Here is a 16,974-nt window from a genome sequence, read left to right as displayed (position 1 = left end):
ATTCGACACACACAGAGAGAGAGAGAGAGAGAGAGAGGCAGAGACACAGGCAGAGGGAGAAGCAGACTCCATGCACCGGGAGCCCGACGTGGGATTCGATCCCGGGTATCCAGGATCACGCCCTAGGCCAAAGGCAGGCGCTAAACCGCTGCGCCACCCAGGGATCCCCTGTATCTGGGTTTTTTAACTGATGGTTTAATTTGCCAGAATGAGAAAGAACATTATGCTTTTATGACTGAGTCTCATGGAAACGTAAAATAAATGGACCCCAATGCCACACTATTGAGGACTTTTTGATCACTCTTTGTAATCATCATGAGTTAAGTTTTATGCTTTTTCTAAAGCAATTTTTTTCCAGTTGTCATTTCCTGCTTCTCTGGCTCTGATGATTCATAAAGTAAGCTATAAATCTCCTTTAGCTCTTGTTTTTATTTAGCTGAAATGTTGAGGGATAAGGGAAAGGAGGGTTACTTATAAATCGTGTATCTCTGGAAACACAACTTGTATTTTCTTTAATCTTATTTACTTGACTCCAAATATGACAACTTTGAAGTACAAAGAGAAATATACTTGAAGTTACTCTCCTTTATTGAATGTAAGGGGCAATAGGTGCAGCTTTCCAATTTATTTTTTGATTATCACCCACCACCAACCATCACCATACTAAAAAACATTAAACTATCAAAGAACCAATTTAGCTTATTATTTTATACCTTTGACAAACGTTTAGTGAGTGGCTACTATGTCCCGGGTGCACTATTCTAAGGAGACAGAAGTAAACAAAACAAACCCCTGCCTTCATGGAATTTAAGTCCTATAAGGGTAAAAAGAAGAATAAATTTTACAGAATGTTAGATAAAAGCTATGCGGGGGTGCGGGAGAGGGGACAGGAAGGGGAAACAAAGAGTGTGTTGGGTGTAATGGTGTTGCCATTGTCATTTTAAATAGGGTTGTCTGGAAATGCCTCTTTTAAAAGGTGGTATTTTAATTAAGATCTGTAAGCCATGCAATTATCAGGGGCAGAACTTTTCAGACAGAGGGAACAACAAGCATAAAAGCTCAGGCAGGAGAGTATGTTTTATGTTGAAGAGTTAAGAGGCCAGAATGACCATGAGTGCCTGAATGGCTCAATCAGTTAAGTATCCAACTCTTGATTTCTGCTCAGGTCTTGATCTTAGGGTTGTGAGTTCAAGCCCCACATTGGGCTGGGTGTGGAGCCTACTTAAACAACAAAAACAAAAACAAAAAAACCCAAGAGGCCAGACTGACCAGAGTAAAAGGAATAAGATAGAAAAGCGTAGACAACAATTTTTCTAAGGTTCCTTTAGGGCTTTTCACCAAGACACTCTGAGGTATTGTAGATTTAGCAAATGCTATAGATATCATCTCCTGACTGCTTGGAGTTCATAACCTTTGTTGAGCCATAGACTCCCTTTGGCAGCTGATGAAGCCCATGAATATCCTTCTCAGAGTAATGCTTTTAAATGAGTAAAATAAAAAATATAAAATTATACAAGAAACTAATTATAGCAAAATAAAGTTCTAGCCATAGGCCTCCAAAGGTCACAGAGGGTCAGCAATTAAAAGCTCCTGAATACACACAAGAGAACTTCCTGGAGTGATAGAAATATTCTATATCTTGACTGCATTACCCAGATATATACACTTTGTCAAACCTCATTGACTTGCACACTCAAGATCTCTGCATTTCACTGTATGTAAATTATGCCTCAACTCAAAAAGAAGCCTTTGATGATTTGCAGTATTCTGTTTTGTTTTGTTTTTTTAAGATTTTATTTTTAGGGGCTAGTTCAATCAAAGACCCACCCACTCACAAGCACAAATCATTTGTGATTTTACTTTGCTATTATTAACTATGCCCATTCTAAGTGATTGAGTTGTTTTTAGAGGCTGGATGAAAAGGTCAAGTGCGGGACTCCTGGGTGGCTCAGTGGTTGAGGTCTGCTTTGGCTTAGGGCAAGATCCTGGGGTCCTGGGATTGAATCCTGCATCAGGCTCCCCACAGGGAGCCTGCTTCTTCTCCCTCTGCCTATGTCTCTCATGAACAAATAAAAATAAAAATAAAAAATTAAGATTGTATTTATTTATTCATGAGAGACAGAGAGAGAGAGAGAGAGAGAGAGAGAGAAAGAGAGGCAGAGGGAGAAGCAGGCTCCATGCAGTGAGCCCGATGTGGGACTCGATCCTGGGTCCCCAGGATCACACCCTGGACTGAAGGTGGCACTAAACCGCTGAGCCACCTGGGCTGCCCAAAATTTTAAAAATAGGGAAGGGAATGGAATGGAATGGAATGGAAGGGAAGGGAAGGGAAGGGAAGGGAAGAGGAAGGGAAGGAAAAAGGAAGGGAAGGGAAGGAAAAAGGAAGGGAAGGGAAGGAGAAGGGAAGGGAAGGGGAAGGGAAGGGAAGGAAAAAGGAAGGGAAGGGAAGGAGAAGGGAAGGGAAGGGAAGGGAAGGGAAGGGAAGGGAAGGGAAGGGAAGGGAAGGGGAAGGGAAGGGAAGGAAAAAGGAAGGCGGGATCCCTGGGTGGCGCAGCGGTTTGGCGCCTGCCTTTGGCCCGGGGTGTGATCCTGGAGACCCGGGATCGAATCCCACGTCGGGCTCCCGGTGCATGGAGCCTGCTTCTCCCTCTGCCTGTGTCTCTGCCTCTCTCTCTCTCTCTCTCTGTGACTATCATGAATAAATAAATAAAATCTTTAAAAAAAAAAAAAAAAAAAAAGGAAAAAGGAAGGGAAGGGAAGGGAAGGGGAAGGGAAGGGAAGGAAAAAGGAAGGGAAGGGAAGGAGAAGGGAAGGGAAGGAGAAGGGAAGGAAAAAGGAAAGGAAAGGAAAAAAGAAGGAAAAGAAAAGAAAAAAAGAAAAGAAAAGAAAAGAAAGAAAAGAAAAGAAAAGAAAAGAAAAGAAAAGGCCAAGTGCCACTTACTCCAAACCAGATCTCTGCCCCAAAGTAGAATCGATCAAGACAATCTGTAAGCAAAGAAAGATAGGAAAGGAAAGATGGGGGGCTGAATAAGTTAAGGGAGTAAAAAGGGAAGAGGCAGAGTGGAGAAAAAGAGTAATATCCTGGATTTCCAAAGCTCCTGAGTTAAGAAAAACAACTTTAATAGTCTAATCTTCATAGATATTACAATTTTTTCTCCTTAATATATGCAAGGTCAATTCTACTTATTTGCATAGGATATAATCAAGTAGGGAAGGATCTTAAAGTAATAAACTCTTCTGTCTACTTACCATATTGGACACTCTAAGATTTTCTGCATAGCATTAAGAACATTTTGTACTTCTTCAACACGATCCGCAGATAAATCCATTTTTTCCTGTTCCAATGAATTTTAAAGCATAAGCTTAAATATCTATGTGTATATTTGCATGCCTACACACACATCACTTCAAAAGGTTTATAAGAACAGCCTAGTTTCATTAGATGTCATTTTTAAATAAGAAATGTAAGATTGGAGTACTTTAAAATTATACCAACCACAGAATTAATGACAAAATTTCATTTCTTTTACTTTGAAATGTAATTTTTTTTGTAATTAAGACCATTTAAATTCCCTCCCTCGCCCCCACCGCCCACATAAAGCCTGCAAAACACTTCCTTTTGGTCTTTTCCTCTCTCCAAGAAAAAGAAAGCCACGGTGGGGTGACTAGGTGAGTAAAGGTAGTCTCATCTTTCTCCAATCATCCTGGCTTTTTTCTTTTTCTTGCTGAAAACCAAACTCAACAAAAACAAAACCAACTCCAACCAACGCTCCCCACCTCTGCCCTTCCCCAGTGTTTCCCACTGGTCTGCATTCATCTCAGGATCCTCTTTCGGCCCGTCCACGCCAGTAGCATCTGTGACTACCGACACCCCTCTACTTTCTTCTTGTCCCTTCTCAGAAGCGCGTATGAAGCCAGTTCTTTCTTAAGGACTCTCCCTCCCACAAAATCCAGCCTACTCTTATTCTCAGACATATCCCTGCCCTTTCCTTCCTCAAGATCTCCATCTCACATATACCAGCCTGTCATTTTATACTATGATGTTACCCTCAGGATACATTCCAGTTCTTGCCATTAGGATTCCCCCTCGGACACACCCTGCCCCCCTTGCCTTATCCTCAGTGCCTCCCCTGCTCAGGGACCCACAAAGTGCCCCTGCCCCCGCGATTTCCCCAGACTCAACGTCTTGGGCTTCTCAGGCTCCACCCTCTGCCTGTCCTTGCCAGGTAATACCCATCTTGTTCTCCCACACTCCACACCTGTTTCCTGCCCTCGGAGCACCCCGTGGGTCCTCTCCCTTCCTGTGGAGTCTCTCACCTTCACCCAGAGCGAAGCGTCCGGGTTTCCCAGGCCCAGAGGCCCAGTTCTATGAAAAACCCCCGGACTGCCCTCACTCAAGAAAGCCTTAGCGAGCTCGCGCCGCGCAGTCGCACTTTCAATTTGCCTGTAATTCCCGCGCTTTCCTGTTGCCACGGAAACTGGCCGCAGCCACTCAGCAAGAACCTCTCAGAATCAGAGATCGAAACACGTTGCGGAAGGGCGGAGCAGAAAGAGCCGAGAGTCTCTCCGGGCTCTCGATTGGTCATCAATTCTTTCCCTGAGTAACGTAATTAGAAAGAGACGGAAGAGAAAGAATCTTTCCCAAGTTTTCTATTAGGCCCCTGCCCCCTCACCTTGGGTTTCCACTCTGGGCTTATCACGTCACAGAGATGGCTGGAATCACTGCCTGAGGCCCGAATATGAGCGCAAGATAGTGCCTGAGACAGTCGCAAAAAGGGGCCCTGTTCCCTCACCATTTCCGCCGCAATGGAAGGCTCTAGTTTAGGTAAATAAAAGAATTGTGTGGGGAAAAACTACGATTTCCAGCATGCATTGCGGATCGAAAGGCCTTCGCCACGGTGTTCCTGGGAAACTGTAGTCTTTTGGAGAGGCGCTTGCGACAGCGGAAGCGGGCGCGATTCTCACGGCAAGCCAGTAGATAGCTTGAAGAACTGCGTGCGCTTACGCACGTCAACAGATATGGATTGGAGTGTTAGGTTTTCGTATCTTGAGAGCGGCGAATAGGCTAAAGAACTTACAAGTCCCAGAAGGACTACAATTCCCATATAGCCACGCGAGTCTCGGGCACGGAGTCCACTAAGGTCAGTGACCTGAGGGAATGCGGTGGGCGCCGATTTTACCTGGGAAGGGGAAATGGGCTCTGGCTCATGACTGCGCACTCGTAGTTCCGCCCCTCTGCCTCAATGTTTGTTGTTGTTGTGCTGTTCTGGCAGCTCTTGCCCCACCCCTGCCACGCAGGCTCGACCAATCAGTGGGATGGTAGTGTTGAGGGACAATTGGTAAGAGCCAATCACCTTGTCGGAAACTCAGAAACTGGGGACTAGGCCCTATTTCTGTCCGCCATGTTAGATTCGCCCCGCAGGGATAGCAGCAGAGCTGGCAGCGAACGGTTCTTGCACTGGCCTCCGGCAGGCGCCCCCCGGGGGCGGGGAGCTGGTAAGGAAGCAGCTGCGGTTACGGAGGGGTGGGAACACATTCCCATTGAGACGGTTGGGGAAGCTTAAAGAAGGAATCCTGCAAAAAAGGGACTTTTTCCGTGTCTGGGGGCAGCCAGTCTTGTCAGTGACCAGATGAGAGAGCCGTTCGGGCCGAGTGGCCGAGGGAGCGGACACTGCCAGAAGGATGAGGGTCCGTGGCTCAGAACGCTCGGCATCTGCTGATGGAAGACCGAGACTCCCTAGCAAAAAGGGGGCCCAGGCAAAAAAATGAGAGAGTCCTCAGAGGGTGGTGACACTGTTTTGGGGACGAGGAGTGCTTGGAAACATTAACTGGAAGACTAGGATAAAATCTGCAAGAAAAAAAAAATGACATTGTCACACAGCCTCCCAGTCCCATCCCCCTCTGCTTGTTGAGAATCTCATAAAAAAAAAAAAAAAAAAGTCTCCTTAGGGATCTCTGGTATTGGAAAGACACCGTTTTTGTTTTTTGTCTAACACCCGGCTATTAGTCACATATTTTAACCCCCGGATAGCTTGTCAGGCCTTCGGCAGAGAGAGTAACCAAAGCTCGGGTTCCCAGGTCTGCTTCATTAACGGGATTTCTGGCATCCTGAAAAACCGATGTAGAGGAAAAACTGACATGTGCCAAGTAGAGGTGAGCCAGTGGCGTGAACTTACAATAATGGCAGTTTTGAAAGCCGAAGGCCTTGGTCCCAGCCACCTGACTTTACTGGCTTTAAACCTACAAGGACAGATGGTGCTAACCGTAGCTTTGGTATTTCTACAAGTTCAAGATTAATGCTCTTGCTGAAAGAATTTTCACATAAAAGCCAAAAAGAAATAGGCAATTCTTTATGAAGACCTGGATGTGATCCAGCTTAGCTAGAGTCCCCCACTTCCTGTTTTCTCTCATTAGCTTACCAGCTGGATGAGCTCCAAGGCATCTAAACTAATTTTAATTGTGTAATTTGAGAAAAGGGGAGTTAGATTAGTTTCCTTCCTTCTGGACTCTCAAAAGTGTGGAAGTGTTTCTCAGAAGTTGAAAAGTGAGAATGTGTTTCAGAATACCCACTTTTTGGCTGACTGAATCAATTACTTCATTTCCCTAATATTTTTTGCCCAAGAATCTGGGGAGTTGACAAAATCTGTCCAAATTTTAAGAACCGGAAGAATTGCATTCTATATGAATGAATACTAGATGACGGCAGATTAGTGCTAGAAACTGGTCATTCTTTTGGTAGTGAACTTGGCTCTAGGTTTTAAAAGACAAAGAATGAAAAAACTGGAGGGTAATTGTTTGGAATCAAAAAAATCCCAGATCCTCAGAGTTCAATGTCCTTTTTTTTTTAACTTTTTCCTTTTTTTTTTTTTTTTCCAATGTCCTTTTTAAGGACAATCTCAATTTTATTGTTCCACACAGGCCGGTGCATATGGCTTCTAAAGACTGATTTATTGTAATAATTTTTATATTTGAGTAACATTTTCAAAGAACTAGGTTTTAAAAGACAAAGAATGGAAAAATTTGAAGGGTAATTGTTTTGGGATTTAAAAAATCCCTGATCCAGAATCCCGGAGTGGCTCAGAGGTTTAGCGCCTGCCTTCAGCCCAGGGCATGATCCTGGAGATCCAGGATCGAGTCCCACATCAGGTTTCCTGCATGGAGCCTGCTTCTCCCTCTGCCTGTGTCTCTGCCTCTCTCTGTGTGTCTCTCATGAATAAATAAATAAAATCTTAAAAAAAAAAATCCCTGATCCTCAGAGAGTTCAATGTCCTTTTTAAGTGCATTTGGCTTCTAAAGACTGGTTTATTGTAATGATTTTTATATTTGAGTAACATTTTCAGAGAACTTGGGCACATGTTTTTATTTGACTCATTTTACAAATTGAGCTAAAAGTTCAGGTGTTAAATTATTTGCTCACTGTTACAGCTCTGACACATTACTAGCCATGTGTCTAGAGCCCAGCTTTTCTCAACCCTTTTGCTCCCTCCCCCATTAGGCTGCAAACTCCTGAGACTTAGTCTTGTTCATCTCCTACCCCCTGTGCCTAGAGCAGAATCTGGTTATTTGAAGAGGTTTTTTTATTTTATTCTTTTTAATTTTTTTTTTATTTATTTATGATAGTCACAGAGAGAGAGAGAGAGGCAGAGACAGGCAGAGGGAGAAGCAGGCTCCATGCACCGGGAGCCCGACGTGGGATTCGATCCCGGGTGTCCAGGATCGCACCCTGGGCCAAAGGCATGCGCCAAACCACTGCGCCACCCAGGGATCCCCTGAAGAGGTTTTTTTTAAAGATTTGCTGATGAATGTTTAAAAGATTACCTTTTTCATTACAGCTTGGGTTTAGATTTTAACAAATGATTTTTTCATAAAGTCATAAGAACAAGCCAATCTAACGACTCATCAGTAAGTAAAACTTTTAATTAAAAACAATGACAGGCGCCTGGCCAGCTCAGTCAGTAGAGTATGCAGCTCTTGATCTGGGGATCGTAGGTTCAAGCCCCATGTTGGGTGCAGGGACTGCTTAGAAATAAAACCTTTAAAGAAAAAAAAAACTGACCAGAGTAGACATTCAGTTACAGAATTCCTAACTTCTTAGGCATGATGATGGGATTATAGTTTTCAAAAAGTCTTGGTTTTTTTAAAGACTTAATATGCTCAATTTTATGGATGAAGTAATAGCTGTCTGTCAAAATAATCCAATAGCAAACGGGTATAGCTATAATAAGATTAGTCATTTGTTGATGATAATTATGGAAGATAGTTGATGGATCCTTAGGAGTTCATTGTATATTATTCATTCTTCTGTATATGTTTAAATTTTCCCGTAATAATTTTTTAATTAGATTACTACAGTTTGGTTAAAAAGATAACTGGGATGCCTGGGTGGCTCAGCGGTTAAGCATCTGCCTTGGCTCAGGGTGTGGTCCCTGGTCCCTGGTCCTGTCTTGGGCTCCCCACAGGAAGCCTGCTTCTCCCTCTATGTTTCCGCCTCTCTCTGTGTGTCTCTCATGAATAAATAAATAAAATCTTTAGAGAAAAAAAAAAAAAAAAACAGTTAACTACTGTCAGTCTATATTGGGGGGATTAGGTGGAGGCAATACAGATGTATAGATGAAATGAGGGTAGCCTTGAATTATTTATTGTAGTCATACGTCCATCACTCTACACTTTTATGTATGAAATTCTCCATAAAAGAAAAGAAAGTAAAACTATTTAAAAAAATGAACTTGGATGAAAGGTGTAGTTTCTTGGCTAGTGTTTTAGCCTCTAAATTGTCCAAACTGATCTAATAGGGAACCTGGGTTGCTCAGTTTAGGAAAAGGCTGCTTTCCCAAGAAAAAAATGTAGAATGTCATTTTCAAGGTATGAGATTGTAAAGTCCCTGAGGGCAGAGATCTATGGGTCTTATTCTTTGTATCCTGCTACTAGCAGATATTCAGTAATATGTATTGAATTAACTAATAATAAGTTCCATAAAATCCTAGAGGATTTTACAAATGTTAAATGATTTCTGTGAGTGTGGCCAAAATTTACAATGTCTCAGCAAAATTTACTAGTGAGATTTGGGGGTGCTTGGGTGGGTGTCCGTCTCTTGATTTCAGCTCAGGTCTTGGTCTCTAGGTCGTGGGACTGGTGGGACTCCCTGCTCAGCGGGGAGTCTGCTTCCCTCCCTCTTTCCTCCCCCACCACATTCATACTCTCTCTAAAATAAATAAATCTTTGAAAAAAAAAACACAAAATAAAAACAGATTTTGGTGGTAGCCACCGAACAGATTATAAATAGCAGAAGAGGGCAGCCCCGGTGGCGCAGCGGTTTGGCGCCGCCTGCAGCCTGGGGTGTGATCCTGGAGACCCAGGATCGAGTCCCACATCGGGCTCCCTGCATGGAGCCTGCATCTCCCTCTCCCTCTGAATAAATAAATAAAATCTTAAAAAAAAAAAAAAATAGCAGAAGAGCAGAGGCACTTCTTCACTGCAGTGTCTTCCTAGCCTAGGCTGTATAGATCTTCACAAGCATTTGTTGAATGGCTGTTTATGCAGTTTATAGAACTGTCTCTAATGTGTGTTCTGTCTTTCCTCCATCTCTTAACTCTAGCCCCACAGCATGGAACCACAGGTTACTCTGAATGTGACTTTTAAAAATGAAACTCAAAGCTTTCTGGTTTCCGATCCAGAAAATACAACATGGGCTGATGTTGAAGCTATGGTAAGTGTTACTTTGTTTCTCCATCCTTTAAGCCTACTTTTCCCAAAAGATAGCTGTCTTTGCCTGTGTTGTTTGATAGCTCTTATATTTACCTTTTCTAGGCCTTTTGGAAAATTACTTTTGATACGGTTTCAGTATTCATATAGGAAAAATGCACCACCACTATCACCTCCCTCCAGGGCACAAATTCCTTAATTTGCAGCTGGGACTTAGGAAAGCTGTTAATTTTAGAAACAGTGTGAGAAATGAATTGGTGTGGGCCCCACCCTAATCAGCCCCAGAAAAATGTTCTCCTGCCTGAGAGCAGTTGTGTTTCTGTGGTTTGTGAATCACCCAGGGTATGATTTATGTTTTGCAAGCTGATCATTTTTTATTGCTAGGTCAGAGGTCAAGTACCTGAATGTTTTGCAGTGGGGTGCCTGGGTGGTTCAGTTGGTTAAGCATCTTAGCTTAGGTCTTGTGATGTCACGCTGGACTTGGATCCTACTTAAAAACAACAACAACAACAACAACAACAACAACAACAAAAAACCTTGAGCAGAAAAAGAACTACAGGTGCTTAGCAGCTCATCTGTTTTGTGTTGTTGTCAATGCCTTTCCTCCTCTTGGTTTGCCCTTTGTACTCTTCTATTTTTGTTTGGTTTGCAGTAGAGTGAATGTTTTACTTCCTGTGTAACTGTGTTTATCCATCAAAACCTTTTGGTAAAAGCCTGCTTTTATTTGGTTATGTGGAATGATAACTAAAAAGGAAAAAAAAATGATGAGGAAACGTCACAAGATGATCTGATCTAGTTCTGTCTTCCAGCAAATATTTCTTTATATTGTTGTAAATAGGTGATTATCCAGAAAGTTTGGCCTCTTTGTCAAATGACCTGAATATCAAACACAGTTCTTTTTCTAGTAGTTAGATTAACTGATAGTTTGCCTTCTTTATTGTAAATTTTATTTTTTTTATTTTTTTTTTCTTTATTGTAAATTTTAAATTATGAAGGGGTAATACATGCCCATTATAAGAAGTAAGACAATCCAAACATATATAAAGAAAAAGTTACTATTCCTCTACTCCTTCCTCCTTTTCATCCACTGTTCCCACATCTCTGGGGTAACCAGTGCTAACAGCCCTGTGTAATACGTAGGCACACAGATTTCGTCCTAGGATCATACTATAAACATAATTGTGTACCTTATTTTTCCCCGAACAGTATATTATATACAGTTCTCAATCAATAGATAAGGATCTGAGCTCATCTTTTTTTTTCTTTTAAGATTTATTTATAGGACAGGAACAAGAGCACACAGATGGACAGAGGGAGAGGGAGAAGCTGACTCCCTGCTCAGGGCGGAGCTCAATCCCAGGACCCTGGGACCATGACCTGAGCTGAAGGCTGACACCGACTGAGTCACCCAGGCGTGCCCCCCACACACACACATACACTCCAGCTCATCCTTTTTATTTTATTTTTTTAAGACTTTATTTATTTATGAGAGAGAGAGAGAGAGAGGCAGAGACAACAGGCAGAGGGAGAAGCAGGCTCCATGCAGGGAGCCCAGCAAGGGACTCGATCCCCTGTCTCCAGGATCACACCCTGGGCTGCAGGCGGCACTAAACTGCTGTGCCACGGGGGCTGCCCAGCTCATCCTTTTTAAAATTATGGATTAGGGGCAGCCCCGGTGGCTCAGCGGTTTAGCGTTGCCTTCAGCCCAGGGCATGATCCTGGAGACCTGGCATGATCTTGGAGACCTGGGATCAAGTCCCACATCAGGCTCCCTGCATGGAGCCTGCTTCTCCCTCTGCCTGTGTCTCTGCCTCTCTCTGTCTCTGTCTGTGCCTCTCATGAATAAATAAATAAAATCTTAAAAAAAAAATAATAATAATAATAAAGCTATGGATTATCCACAGTATTTTGATGTTGTCATACCATAATTTAACCATTTCTTACTTAAAAATTTTTTTTTAATTGAGGTATAACTGCCCTATAACTTTATATAGGTTTCAGGTGTATAGCATAACAATTCTATATTTGTATATTTTCCAAAATGATCATAAGTCTAGGAAACATCTGTCACCATATGTAGTTACCATTTTTTTCTTGTGATGAGAACTTTTAAGATCTACTCTCTCAGCAACTTTCAACTGTACAGCACAGTATTAACTGTATTCACCATGCTGTACATTACATCCCCAGGACTTACTTATTTTATAACTGAAGTTTGTACCCTTTTGAGACATTTACCTGTTTCACCCACCTCCCACACCCTCTCTCTGGTAACCAGTAATGTGTTGTCTGTATCTATAAGTTCATTATTGTTATTTCACTTACTCAGTGCCTTCAAGGTCAAAAGGGTTTTGTTGTTGTTGTTGTTTTGCTTTTGACCACTGTAAGTAGACTATAAGAGAGGTCTCCTTGTCTATATAACCTATGCACTGTTCTGTAGGATGAAGTTGCCAAAGAAACATTAATGAGTCACAATGCACATATTTTTAAATTATAATAGATCCTGCCAGGTGCTTTGCAGAACAATTGTAGCACCTCATAGAAATGTATGACAAGAAGCCCCTGGGTGGCTCAGTTCATTGAGAGTCTGCCTTCAGCTCAGGTCATGATCCCAGGGTCCTGGGATCAATCCCTGCATCTGGGCTCACTGCTCTTGCAGGGAGTCTGCTTCTTCCTCTCCCTCTGCTCCTCCCCCTGCTCATGCTCGTCACTCACTCTCATAAATAAATGAATGACTAAATAAATAAAATCTTAAAGAAGAGAAAGAAATTATGACAATGCCCTGAATTTTTGACAACATTGGATGTTATGGCTTTAAAATTTCTTTACCATTCTGTTGAGATGGCATCTCATTGTTTAAATTTGCATTTTTCTACCTACCGTTAAGGTTGTTGAATGTCTTTAAATATATTTTTTCTGATTTCTCTTGTATGAAATCTCTATACATTTTTGTCCACTTTACCTGGGTTGTTAATCTTAACGATTAGCAGTTTTGCAGATGGTCTTTGCGTATTATAGATAATGGGCCTTTGTTATGAGTTGTAAATATTTTTCCTCGTCTATTCTTTGTCTTTTGACTTTGTACATAGTTTTCTTCTTTTATGCCATTTAAATGTTTAATTTTTATGTAATAGGCCCATCTTTTCTTTTATGACTTCTGAGTTTCTGTTATAACCTGCCTTTTTGATATCTTGATCATATAGGATGTACATTTCATTTGCAGGTAAAAGTTTCATTTGATCTGACCACTATTCAAATAAAATACCTGGATGAGGAAAATGAAGAGGTAAAGTATATGATGATACCCATGGCTAGTTAACCTGAATAAGGATCTTATTTCTCAAGAGTGACGGCAGATAGAAGAGTTCAGACTAGTGTTTTTCTTGTTTGTGTAGTACTTTAAATGTACTTGATAATTGATGTTCCGAGCTGACTGTGGCATGTGAAATGGAGTTGAGAAATAAGCAACATTGAGGAAGGAAATTTGAGAGATAACTTAAAACTTTATAGTGATATGGTTCAAATATATCACAAGCTGTCATTTAGCTTATAATAAAAATAATGGCAAACCTTTATTGAGTGGTTACAGCATGTCAGGCTAGCAACAATACTATGTATTAGGTATTATGTTATTAGCTGTCTTTTACCTTTGAGGAAACTGAGGCCCAGAGAGGCTAAGTAACTTGCCCAGAAGTGCAAAAGCTTGGAAATAGCAGAGTAGGGGTTCATTCCATACCTTCTGGCTCCAGAGCCCAAGCTCTTATCTGCTGTATTATGCTGCCTCTTAATATACCTGAAATAAAAGGCAGATACAGTACTTAAGCAAAAAAAGTCCTCAATTATCATTCACAGACAGTTCATGATTCTGGAAAAGCTGAACCCCAATCTGAGATTCTACACCTTATCTGTGTGAGGCTGGTCCTAGTAATAAAAATGGTCAATTATCGGGAAGTTTATAATGCACTGTTGTTTTGTCCTTTTACAGGTATCCATCAACAGTCAAGGTGAGTTCCTGAGAAGACTGCTCAGCTTTATTTATAAGCCATAGTCTGTTCATGAGCATACACATTTCCATTTACCCTCAGATCTTGCTGCAATATTTATTTTAGAGTGGAATTTAGTATACAGTAAATGGACATTGCACTCAGCCATGGGCATTAGTTACATCACAGATTTTTATTTTATATATAGATTAGTGCCTTTGATGGGAACCTAAGGACAGCTTTAACGGAAGATTCTCTTATATTAAGATGCTAATCTTCTGAAAATATGCCTCCCAGTTCAACATATACAACTCCATTCTGGTGTTGCCTGTGTCCCTGACTTCGTATATATGTTAATGTCAACTTATGAACATGCAAAGTGGTATTCTAGAACTTTTTTATAAGATGGTTGTCAGAGCTTGGAGCACCTTTTCCCATAAGAACAATATTCTATTTGAAGGTTAGGTTCCCAGGCTAGCCCCTCAAAAGCTTATTTTAACCAGCTTTAATGACAGTTTTTTTTTAATATATATATATATTTTTTATTGCACTTTGCTTTATTATGCTTTAAGATCCTCCTTTTAAAAAAAATTTTTTTTGAAGGTTTCTGGCAACCCTGCATCACTTTTTCCAACAGCATTTGCTCACTGTCACATTTTTGGCAATTTTCACAATATTTCATATTTTTTCGTTTTTATATATTTTATTATCTGTGATCAGTAATTATGACTTGCTAAAAGCTTAGATGATAGCATTTTTTAGCAACAAAGTTTTTTTTAATTAAGGTACATATCTTTTTTTAGATTTAATGCTATTACACACTTAATAGATTTCAAGTAATATAAGCATAATTTTTATGTGCCCTGGGAAACGAAAAAATTCGTTTTACTTTTTTGCAATACTCGCTTTATTGCGGTGGTATAGAATCAAACTTACATATGTTTGAGGTCTGTCTATATTAATACTACCTATGAACTCCCTTGTGTCCTGAGCTTCATTCACTAAACATAGTACAAGGCAGCTGGATTGAGGTTTCATAGCTGGAAGGCTCCAATAGCAGAGAGGGAAGGGACTTAAGAGGGAGAACTAATCTACAAGTAGTTTCTATTTGCAATGGGATGGGAAGGGAGTTTGTCAGCAAAAGGGTAGTAGTTGTTCATGTATAAGGATTATAAGCAAAATATTCTTAAAAGTAAGGGTTGGCTGTACTTAGAATCTTTTGGGCTGGTGAAGAAATATCACAATCTATATTCTTTGTCTTTTTAGGAGAATATGAGGAAGCACTTAAGGTAATGGTCATTTCATCTTTCAAATAATTTTAAAAATATTTATTGACTAAAACTTGAACCTGAATTCTATTAGCCATGGGGAGAAACTAATGAAATACAGCAAAATGGATTTTTAGAGAGATTGTGAGTGTAGGGCATACCACTCAGCAAAAGGCAACCCCTGATGTAAAGGTTCTTTCTAGTTACTGTTCTCTGTCATTTCTGGTCTTAGCCTCACCATCATAGCATTTAAAAATACAAAGAAGGACACCTAGGTGCTTAGTCATTTGGGTGTCTGACTCATCTCAGCTCAGGTCTTGATCTCAGAATTGTGGGTTCCAGCCCCACACTGGACTCCACACTGGGTGTGGAGCCTGCTTAAAAAAAAAAAAGTTAAAAAATAAAAATAACTGTGAAATGATGCTTTCTGATTCACATTTTTCATCTTCTTTCTTTAAAGTTTCATTATCTTTATGAACTTCTAGTCCTTGACTCAACTCTTTTCTATAATCACTTTTGGGTTAGGGAGGGAACAACAACAACAAAAATTTTTTTTTAAGGTAGGCTCCACGCCCATTGTGGAGCCCAGAGTGAGGCTTGAACTCACAAACCTGAGATCAAAATCTGAGCTGAGATCAAAAGTTGGTCAAATGCTGGGACACCTGGGTGGCTCAGCAGTTGAGTGTCTGTCTTTGACTTAGGGCATGATCTCAGATGCCTAGAATCGAGTCCCACATCGGGCTTCCTGCATGGAGCCTGCTTCTCCCTCTGCCTGTATCTGCCTCTCTCTCTGTGTCTCTCATGAATGAATGAATGAATGAATGAATGAATGAATGAATGAATGAATAAATAAATAAATAAATAAATAAATAAATAAATAAATAAATAAATAAATAAATATCTTTTAGAAAAAAAGTCGAATGTGTAACTGAGCCACCTAGGTGCCCCAAGGCAAGATATTTCTTTAATTGGGAGTTGGATTTACTCTTTTTGTTGCCGGGTCAAGAATGCCATTGTGGGTGCCACTTGATTCAACAGTTTAACCAGTCTTGTTTTTTACTAAGAAATCCTTATTTACCAGCTAGTCTCTTCATTTTGGACATTCAGGCCCTTCCTTGGTTTCTCTTAGTTGAGATACTCATCTCTTAATAATCTCGTGCTTCACAGTTTCCTTCTTCCCCAGTTTCCATGTGGTCTTCCTATTTCCTCTTTGGTTTTTTTGTTTTGGTTTGGGTTTTTTTTTTTTTGTTTTTTTTTTTTTGGAGAGAGAATCTTAAGCAGGTTCCTCCCCCCCAGTGCAGAGCCCAACTTGGGGCTTGATCTCACGACCCCAAAATCAAGAGTTGGCTGCTTACCCAGCTGGACCACCCAGGCACCCCATCTCTTCTTTGCTTTTAAGCTGTTGTAACATGCTGTCCCCCACACACTTTCACCCTTGTCCTACTCCTGGCTTTTCTCTTTCTCTATTCTCAGAAGCTACAGTAGTTTCACTAAAAAAAAGTCTTCTACAGGCTTCCTCTCTTTCCCATAATCACTGTTTGCCTGTTTAGTCAGCAACCTCAGACCCCAGGGGGTGCCTAGGTGGCTCAGTCTGCCTTATGCTCAGATCCTGATCTCAGGGTGCTGGGATCCAGCCCTGCTGAGCACAGAGAGCCTGCCTGTCACTCTCCCTCTGCCCCTCCCTCCACCACCCTATTCACATGCATGCATGCATGCAACTCGCTCACTCTCTCTAAAAAAAAAAAAAAAAAAAAAAAATCTCAGACCTCTGGAATCTAGATGTTATATAAGCCTCCCTGTCTCAGGAAGCAAGATTTTTGGGGATCCCTGGGTGGCTCAGCGGTTTAGCGCCTGCCTTTGGCCCAGGGCGCGATCCTGGAGTCCCGGGATCGAGTCCCACGTCAGGCTCCCTGCATGGAGCCTGCTTCTCCCTCTGCCTGTGTCTCTGCCTCTATCTCTCTCTATCATGAATAAATAAATAAATAAATCTTTAAAAAAAAAAAGGAAGCAAGACTTTTATG

General features: G+C 41.2%; 2 protein-coding genes across 16 annotated transcripts in view; one reads left to right on the top strand and one right to left on the bottom strand.

Moving 5' to 3' along the window:
- Positions 1-5,306, bottom strand: part of BRCA1 (BRCA1 DNA repair associated) — a 66,877-nt gene extending 61,571 nt beyond the window's left edge. For 7 of the 13 annotated variants that reach the window (XR_007412872.1, XR_003133640.3, XR_007412873.1 and 4 more), the window contains exons 1-2: positions 4,674-4,799; positions 3,250-3,335 (exon numbers count right to left, since the gene is read on the bottom strand). Coding sequence is in view for 10 of the 13 variants with exons in the window: in XM_025440430.3 (XP_025296215.1) it covers positions 3,250-3,335; positions 4,674-4,796 (209 nt within the window). In the remaining 3 variants the exon portion in view is untranslated. Of the gene's footprint in view, positions 1-3,249; positions 3,336-4,259; positions 4,515-4,673; positions 4,800-5,180 lie in introns of those variants that run through there. The other 6 variants (XM_025440434.3, XM_025440437.3, XM_025440432.3 and 3 more) reach the window with 4 other exon arrangements.
- The window catches only part of NBR1 (NBR1 autophagy cargo receptor), a 32,683-nt gene continuing 20,394 nt past the window's right edge, over positions 4,686-16,974 (top strand). Inside the window, exons 1-5 of one of the 3 annotated variants that reach the window (XM_035721319.2) lie at positions 4,686-4,825; positions 9,596-9,706; positions 12,926-12,988; positions 13,688-13,706; positions 14,952-14,974. In XM_035721319.2, the coding sequence (XP_035577212.1) occupies positions 9,605-9,706; positions 12,926-12,988; positions 13,688-13,706; positions 14,952-14,974 (207 nt within the window). In that variant the 5' untranslated portion in view covers positions 4,686-4,825; positions 9,596-9,604. Of the gene's footprint in view, positions 4,826-5,001; positions 5,142-5,340; positions 5,497-9,595; positions 9,707-12,925; positions 12,989-13,687; positions 13,707-14,951; positions 14,975-16,974 lie in introns of those variants that run through there. The other 2 variants (XM_025440443.3, XM_035721318.2) reach the window with 2 other exon arrangements.

Source organism: Canis lupus, chromosome 9, assembly GCF_003254725.2.
Source record: "Canis lupus dingo isolate Sandy chromosome 9, ASM325472v2, whole genome shotgun sequence".
NCBI lineage: Eukaryota > Metazoa > Chordata > Mammalia > Carnivora > Canidae > Canis > Canis lupus.
Note: the sequence above shows the minus strand (reverse complement) of the source record. Positions and strands in the feature narration are given on the sequence as shown.